Below are 9,552 nucleotides of genomic sequence, written 5' to 3' on the forward strand. Positions count from 1 at the left end.
ACAGATGGATGCATCCTGTTGAAAGGTATCCTATTATGTTAATATTTTGTGGTTCATCTTATCACTAAATTGGTTGTGTCTATTTGTAATTTTTAGTCTTTGTAGATTAATGTTATCTTCTTGCAAACAGGACTTTAGGGCATTTAAAATCGTATGTCCGTAATAAGGCTGCACCTGAAGGATGCATAGCTGAACGTTACCTGATGGAGGAATATCTAACTTTCTGCTCTAGATATTTAGAGGACATGGAAATGATATTTCCTCCTTCATTTTTCATCGTGATGGTTCACCTGGTTATTCATCTCGCAGAAGAGGCAATGATTGCTGGTCCAGTGTAGTACAGATGGATGCATCCTGTTGAAAGGTATCCTATTATGTTAATATTTTGTGGTTCATCTTATCACTAAATTGGTTGTGTCTATTTGTAATTTTTAGTCTTTGTAGATTAATGTTATCTTCTTGCAAACAGGACTTTAGGACATTTGAAATCGTATGTTCGTAATAAAGCTGCACCTGAAGGATGAATAGATGAAGGTTACCTGATGGAGGAATGTCGAACTTTCTGCTCTAGGTATTTAGAGGAAGATGAGATTGAGACAAGGTTTAACTGACCAAATCGTAACGACGATCAAAATGACAACACTCCTAGTAGTTGTTCTAACACTCTTGCTGAAATTTTTCCAGCAAGAGGAAGTCCTCGCAGATCGCAAAAGATCAGTTTGTTGACACCAACTGAGAAAACACAGGCTCATCGCTATGTGCTGACAAATTGTTCATTACTGGACAAATTTCGCGAGTAATTCATAGGGCGATCTTTGTTTAAATTTTTAATTATTTTTATGTAATTATTGTGTAACTATTATCTACTTGACCAGGAAATGTAGAGGTGAAATTTCCAAATTATACCGCGGTAAAAGAAATGCAGTTAAACTCATTGAAGAATACATGCATGCCAAATTCCATGAGTGGTTTAGGGATTATGTAAGTTAGTTACATCTACTTAAAAAAATTCCAATTCTATATTATAATTTGTGAAAGCATTTTAAAATCGCAATAATCTATCACATGCAGGTGGCGTATACTGATGATGCAGATGATATTACTCTTGAAATCAAGTGGCTTGCAGAAAGACCTAATAATGATGTTGTAAAGAGATTTGAAGAGTACAACATTCATGGATTCAAGTTTCGCACGGTAAATAAAGATGAAGGACTTAAAACACAAAATAGTGGTGTAGTTATGTCTGCAATTACGACTAGTGTTAGCCGTGGACGGAATCCTATTTCAGTATCATGTGACAATACATACTACAGTAAAGTGATCGATATAATAGAATTTGACTATTTTGGCAAGCTAAGGGTTATCCTCTTCAAATGTATCTGGGTTGACACCACGCTTAATAAGGGCATTAAGGTAGATGAATTTGGGATCACAAGTGTAAGATTTTCAGAGTTGATACACACGGGCGCTCTTGAACTAGATGAGCCATTTATTCTTGCAACGGATGCGAGAATGGTTTACTATGTTGACGATCTAGTTGATGAAGGTTGGTGTTCTCTTTGTCACATGAAACCCAGAGATTCATATGATATGGGAGATTTGAATGAGAAGGATCCAAATGAGTCTTTGGTCGAGGACATACCATTTTGTGAGCAGCAAATAGAGAATCTCAAAGAATTTCCATTAGTGCGGGACGACATTAATGATCTAGAATCAAATGAAATGCATGTTGCTGTAGACAGTCATAATGTTTGTGAGGACGAAATTGGCATTGATGACTTGTAGGATTTTATTTAATGGTATATACTTAATTTATGTATTTTTTAAATGAACGTACCAACCTTGATTTACGACAACATTAACAAACGGAATCTTAACTTTTAAAATTCAAAATATTAGTTTTACTCTTATATTTTATTTATTCTCCTTATTTATTATTATTTTATTAATTTATTAGAAAAATAAATTAAAATTAACTTCACGGAAATTCATTTTCTAACAATGTGCAAAATTTTAGTTTTTTTTCTCAATCCAACGGCAGAAAATTGTTAAGTTTTAAGTCTATCTACTCTAATTTTTTATTGATGCCATATTTTTTTAAAATCCAACGTTGCAGAATTTCAAATTCTAATAACTATGTTTAATTTTTGAAATATAGTTTAAGATTATAAATTTTACAATTTGATATTTTTTTATTTAAGTATAAATTTTACTCTAAATTAAAAATGATAGTTATTTTATTAAACAAAAGTCAAATTAACATCTATAATAAAATCTACAAAATTTTTAACGCCAAAGTAAAGCTTCTTTCTCCTAAAATAACCTCAGTTATATATAACTTAGAAAAAAGAATATTTTTTGTTGGCTAAGATTCAATTTCAAAATCTCGATTAAAATGTGAAATAAAAATTTAAAAGCACAACTTAATTCAAATAATTGCAAAGTAAATTTAGATGTAATTTTTTAATATTTATCTTTTAAGTACTAATGCTCTAGAATTTATCCTTTAGGTACCAAATTACTTAAATATAACTTTTTTAAGGTACTCTATGAACTTAGATGAATGAATATTATATGCAAAATGAATCATGATATATTGACATAAATGATAATTTTTTATAACTACATAAAGAAACTAAACTCATAATTTTATTTTAATTTGAGAATTTGCGCCAAGAAAACCAAGCTTAATTCAAATCAAGTCTTGAATCTGCACCAAAAACCCCAAGCTTGAATCAAAACCGCCCCTTTTTATCTTTCAGTTTCGGAGCTCATTCAAACTTTCACTCACCGGCCTTAATCCACCTCTGCATGTATCTGTCTCCTTGGGCTCAGATCTCGCACCCTCGCCAGCCTCCGATCTTGTGCCGCTGGCAACATCAACGCTCGTGATACACGTGTACAAGTCACAGCTTTCACTCGCTGACGCTGCTGTACCTCCTGCTTATGGCCGCCTCCTCCGACTCAGACCTCGCACTTCCGACAGCCTCTGACAGGCTTTGCGCTCAACGTCGGGCTTTGACAAGTCACAGTCGGGCTTTGCGCTCATAGGTCGCAGCTCTTACTAGGTCACACTGCTCAACGTCGTGTCGTCAACAACATGAATTTCTCCAGGTTTTTTTCCAAATTTGATCCTTTGTAAATTTTTATTTTATCTGGTATTTCTGTATTTCAAAAAAAAAAAGAAGGGATTAGATGATGGTTTAGAAATGGGCATGTGTTTATATTATTTGGTTTGATGTTGTAAGGAATTATCCTTTTATTGCCTACCTCGTACAGAGCATCAATAGCAAATCCAAGATCGGCACAAGACTAGCAGCAACCTAGCACTTGAATCCCTAATACGGTAATTTTCTCTCAAACATGATGCATATTATGTGTGACGTTTTAAGCAAATAGTTTGATATCACTAACACATAATGGAATCGTAGTCATCATTACTACATTGACGGGGATTTTTTCTATATTGGGCTTTTCAATTTACTTATATAATAAAATGAATGCTAATCCCATTTAGTGATATAAAATTTACTCCTATTAAACTAGTTACTATGAAAGTGGATATAGTTGTTCATATTTTCAAAATTTTTTATTTACTGCAAAAATTTCCTTTCATCCCTCGAATTATTGATTTAAGCTTTGATTTTATTATATATTGTTGTTATCTTCTCTTGCATGATCACGGCAAACTACTCAAACCTTGACCAGGAAGACCTTAAATAATTTATCATTTATGCGGCACAAATTGTAATTTTCAGTAGCACTTACATCGTTAACTTTATTCACATTGCTCATATGATAGGCAGTATCTTGCGACATTCCTCATGAATCATATATTCTTGAATCTAGTTATATGAGTCAGTACTCTTGATGTTCATGTTTGGGTTTAATACTTAAGAGATTATAGAAGGTCGGAGGAATATTATCCAACTGAACCAAATATATATTTACCAGTTTCTAAGCAGGAAATTATTGATTTAGTATGGTTGGACATGAATGATTTCTTTCAATTATTAATGATGAAACTTTGGAAATATTCTGAATCTAAATTTAAGTTTGACTTGTTAAATATGCTCTATGATTGACTTACTGAATATGTTGTATTGGATTATGCTTAGTAATATTTAATATAGTTACATGTAGAGACATTTATGAAACTTTTTTTTTATGTTATTTGACTTCTTGTGTTTCAATTATATGAACTATTTTATGTCACTATTTTATTTGATTTTTATTTTTTCTAAATTCTTTTTATGCTGTCTATGACTTTGTGTTGCAGGCATTTAGTATACCATGAAGCATAAACGTAATATTTTCGAACAATCAATCCTTGAAGAGCTACGAAGACAAAGTAAAGACATAAACTTGAGTTAGGAAGATGGGTTGGAACAAATAAGTCTCAATGATGATGGGGATGAAATTTAAGAGATGGAGATGTTAAATCAAAGTGGTGTTGATCTTCCAGAACCTGCTACACCTAAGAATAAAAGAGATGAAAATGAGCCATTGCTTGTGAAGGTCAAAGGTAGGTTTATTCAAACTCTAACTTCTCTTTGAGTCCAATCTATTGACTTTGTGCTGGCTGATTTTTTTTCTCTCATCATATTTTTTAATTTACACAACTTAGTTTTTATTCCCTTTAGTTTTGGTTCCTTCTATGTTTGCTCTGCACAAAGCATATTTGTGAATTTCCTGTCTTCTCTTGGATATGTGTAACTATAAATATATTTTAAAATTATTGGATGGTGAATTCTATGGTGTAGAATGTAATTTTTTCTATACATATAGAATTTAGGTGGAAGCTTTTAAAAATTGATACCTGTTGTATTGTACTCTATGTCCAATCATGTCTTGTAGTCTCTTGGCTAATCAATCGGATAATTTGCAGTAATTTGTCTCTTTATATTAAGTATTAACTGAAATTAATTTTTGAATGGAAGTGTTAATTAGGCGGATTCAATTTTTTTTGTAAGTTAAAAATTTGGACCATACTTGAATTTGGGTTTTTTTATTTTAATAAATAAAATAAGTGTAATATTTACCAAAATAAATATTTTTGGAGAATTTACCGATTTAAATTTCCTTGCTATATCTCGTTTACAGTGTAAACAAGATATAGCAAGGCTGGCACGTGTATATCTCGTTTACAGTGTAAACGAGATATATATATATATAAGACAAATATCCAGCATCTATAAAAGGATGTGTAACCCTTGGTATTCTTTACACACATTTCATATCCTTTCTCTGTCTCTTTTTTCTCTCAAAAACAAAGCTGAATGGCCAGTAACAATCCATTCATAGTTGTGCTTCTTTATCCAAATTGTCGTATGAGAAATGGCGACAACGGGGTGACATTTGAGTGTCACGATCCGATATTGTTTCGCACTCAGCGTGTGGAGATGTTGTCGGATTTGAAGAGTTTGATATTGAGCAAGGTTGGTGGGAAACAAGCGAGGAAAATCGGAAGGGTGGCGTACAGGTTGCTGGCACCCATGGGAAACGGAGTCTTCCGGTTTTGACTATCCTAACTTCACGGGGATGAGCATGTGCGACTGATGTTTGACATTCATGGGAGGATCATGTGTGAACAGGTAATAGAGCTGTCCGCCGAGGTGGGTCACGGTGGTAGTGGGGGTTCTGCACACGAAACCTATGTGTAGGACGACCGACCTCTCGCACCGCCGCCCATTCATGTCGCGATTCCGGAGCATGAGGCAAAGGAGGGTGAGGATGAGTCGGACAAGGATTACGTGGCGGACAGTGGAGACAGTGAGTCTTCCGATGGTGGCGATGAGGATGAGTTTGTGCCGGAGACACCTGCAGGGGCTGTGCCGCGCCATGTGCTGCCTCCATCTCATCCGATTCCGGTACTAGCAGCTGTGCCAAGTCACTATCACAGTCTAGATCTGGACGCCGGGTTGGACACATGTTCAGAAGCCGAGAGGCAGTGCTTCAAGGTATGAAGAACTATAGTATTCACAGGAGTGCTGAGTATCGGGTGATCGAGTCTGACCGGTTAAAATACCATGTGCAGTGTCGTCAAGCTGATAGTGGGTGTCAATGGAGCCTCCGTGTGGCCCTTCGTCAGAATCTCGGATACTGGTAAGTTCAATTTTAAATGTGAATTTGAGTAGTTTTGTATGATATGTTATTTTGGTTATATATGATTTGTAAGAATAAATTTTTTGTTGTGATTAGGGAGGTTCGAAAGTTTGGTGGATCACACAGCTGTCTGGAACCCACCATATCTCAAAACCATCATCAGTTAGATAGCAGTCTCATCTGTAGAGTCATATTGCCCTTGATTCAGTCCAACCCGTCTGTGAGTATCCCGGTGTTGCAAGGTGCGGTCCAAGAAAGCTATCACTTTAAACCATCATACAGAAAGGTGTGGATAGCAAAGTAGAAGACAATTGCACGGATCTACGATGATTGGAAAGAGTCGTATAACAAGGTGCCGAAACTGCTTCAGGCACTGCAGAGCTGTTTCCCCAGCACCATATGTGACCTACGCGTCAAACCGTACTATGAAGGACACCTCATGGTGCACGACTGCTGCATGTTCGACAAAGTATTTTGGGCTTTTCCGTCATGTGTCAAGGCCTTCAAGCATTGTAAGCCATTCGTCTCTATAAACGGCACGCATCTGTATGGTAAGTATGGTGGAGTGTTACTTATAGCGGTAGCGCAAGACGGCAACAGCAACATACTACCAATTGCTTTTGCCATTGTTGAGTCTGAGAGCACTGAGTCATGGTCGTTCTTTCTTACTAATTTGATGCACCACGTGACCCCACAAGACAGCTTACTGGTTATATCTGACAGATCACAGGCCATCAAGGCCGCCCTAGGAGCCGATGATAGCAGGTGGCATCCCCCTAGGGCGTTCCATGCTTACTGTATTAGACACATGGCTACAAATTTCATGAGCTGATTCAATTCAGTCGAGGGCAAGCGATACCTCATAAACGCTGCTTACAGTCCAAGTCAAGCCGGGTATGAGTGGTACATGGATGCATTGAGGGGCGTCTCCCCGGCGATGGCGGATTGGGCTAGTCGTTTCAGAAAGGAGATTTTGCTTCAACATTGCGACAATGGCCGGAGGTTTGGACACATGACCACAAATCTGTCCGAGTGCATCAATGCTGTGTTGAAGGGGACACACTACTTGCCCATTTCGGCCATTGTACGTATCACGTACGAGAGACTGCAGAAGTTGTTTGTTACGAAGGGTAGGGAAGCGCAGAGCCAGTTGGCGGCCGGGAACCGTTTCACCCGATCAACGTGGTGAAAGCGGATGATATTGAAGCACAATAGGGAGACGGCTAACAACCATGTCCCCCACTCCTCCTCCTCACGAAACCATGGCGGACACAAAGCCTGCAGGGCGGGGTGGTGCACGAATTGTGAATCACACTTTTCACAACTCGTACCACTAACCAGCAAGTGCACTGGGTCGTCCAAGTAATACCTTACGTGAGTAAGGGTCGAATCCCACGGAGATTGTTGGTTTGAAGCAATCTATGGTTATCTTGCAATTCTTAGTCAGGAAGTCAATTATATTTATCAGTTGAATTGCGAATGAACAAGAGAGCATGGGTTAAAAGTTACTTGTTATGCAGTAATGGAGAATATGTTGGAGTTTTTGGAGATGCTTTGTCTTCTGAATCTCTGCTTTCCTCTGTTCTCTGATTCACGCACGCACGTCCTTCTATGGCAAGCTGTAAGATACAAAATAAGTCTCTAAAAGTTGTTTAAATACTAAACTAGTAGCCTAGGTTTACAGAAATTGAGTAAACCATAACAGATGGTATAGAGATCCACTTCTGGGGCCCACTTGGTGTGTGCTAGGGCTGAGAGTTAAGCAATTCACGTGTATAAGGTCATTTTGGGCGTTCAACGCCAGGTTTGGATCCATTTCTGGCGTTGAACTCCAACTTTTAATCCTTTTCTGGCGCTGAACGCCAGAATTGGGCAGAGAACTGGCGTTGAACACCAGTTTACATCGTCTATCCTTGAGCAAAGTATGGACTATTATATATTGCTGGAAAGACCTGGATGTCTACTTTCTAACGCAATTAGAAGCACGCCATTTCGAGTTCAGTAGCTCCAGAAAATCCACTTTGAGTGCAGGGAGGTCGAACCAACAGCATCAGCAGTTCTTTTTCAGCCTGAATCAGATTTTTGCTCAGCTCCCTCAATTTCAGCCAGAAAAATACCTGAAATTACAGAAAAACACTGTCCAGGGTTCTTAAGCACACTCTTTTTTTGCTTTGGACCTTGACTTTAACTGCTCATTCTAAAGTTTTCACTTGACACCTATACGCCACAAGCACATGGTTAGGGACAGCTTGGTTTAGCCGCTTAGGCCAGGATTTTATTCCCTTAGGCCCTCCTATCCACTGATGCTCAAAGCCTTGGGATCCTTTTTATTAACCTTGCCTTTTGGTTTTAAGGGCTATTGGCTTTTTGCTCTTGCCTTTTGGTTTTAAGAGCTTTGGCTTTTTCTGCTTGCTTTCTCTCTCTCTCTCTTTTTTTTTCTGCAAGCTTTGTTCTCTGCTGCTTTTTCTTGCTTCAAGAATCATTTTTTTATGATTTTTCAGATTATCAATAACATGTCTCATGTTCATCATTCTTTCAAGATCCAACATATTTAACAGTCTTAAACAACAAATTCAAAAGACATATGCACTGTTCAAGCATTCATTCAGAAGACAGAAAGCATTGCCACCACATGTAACTAATTAGAATTTCTCTTATTAAAAACTCAAAATTTTATTGCCTCTTATTCAAAAGATCTACTATTTTATTCATGTTTGTTGATGATGAGAAAAATAGACTATAACTTAATTGGAGATAAAATCAAAATAGATACTAATTACTACTATATGACTCCTAAGGTAAAACTTAAAATAAGAACAATTATCACAGAGTTAAGGCTAAGATTAGAACTCAACAACCTTGAGGTTTGGAAGTGGATGTTCCTCTAGTCTGTGAGGGGCTTGGTCCTTCAAGAGATAACTCCTGACGCTTCAGTTCCTTGGTTAAGAACTTCCCTTGATTCCAAAGTGGTTTTGGAATACTCTCTTTCTTGGCTCTTGGAGTGGGTTGTTTTTCTTTAGGGGCCATGATCTTAGTGATCACGGATAAGCACACCAAACTTAGAGGTTTGCTTGTCCTCGAGCAAAAGAAAAGAAAGGAGATGGGTAGAAGGAGAGCTCCTCCCCACTATCCTGGCATTTGAACGCCCAAACGCTGCCTGTTTTGGGCGTTCAACGCCCAAATGCTGCTCTCCTGGGCGTTCAACGCCCAGTTGTTGCCCTTTTCTAGCGTTGAACGCCAGATTGCTATCCTTACTGGCGTTCAGCGCCCACTGGCTGCCCCTTTTGGGCGCTGAACACCCAAAACAGGCTCTTACTGGTGTTTTCTTGCCAGTGAGCTCCTTTTCTCTGTTTTGTATGCAGATTCCTTCTGTAACCCTGTGAACTTATGCAATTGATTCTTTACCTTGTTGTCAATGAACTCTATATAAACAAATAAAAATAAAAA

General features: G+C 37.7%; 1 protein-coding gene across 1 annotated transcript; it reads left to right on the forward strand.

Annotated features, from left to right (window-relative positions):
• On the forward strand, window positions 541-1,857 carry LOC110267039. Its single transcript, XM_021112155.1, has 2 exons — window positions 541-981; window positions 1,072-1,857. The coding sequence occupies exons 1-2, from the start codon at window positions 946-948 to the stop codon at window positions 1,783-1,785; spliced, it is 750 nt and encodes a 249-aa protein (XP_020967814.1). The 5' UTR covers window positions 541-945; the 3' UTR covers window positions 1,786-1,857.

The sequence above is a fragment of the Arachis ipaensis genome, chromosome B09 (assembly GCF_000816755.2).
Source record: "Arachis ipaensis cultivar K30076 chromosome B09, Araip1.1, whole genome shotgun sequence".
NCBI classification, from domain to species: domain Eukaryota; kingdom Viridiplantae; phylum Streptophyta; class Magnoliopsida; order Fabales; family Fabaceae; genus Arachis; species Arachis ipaensis.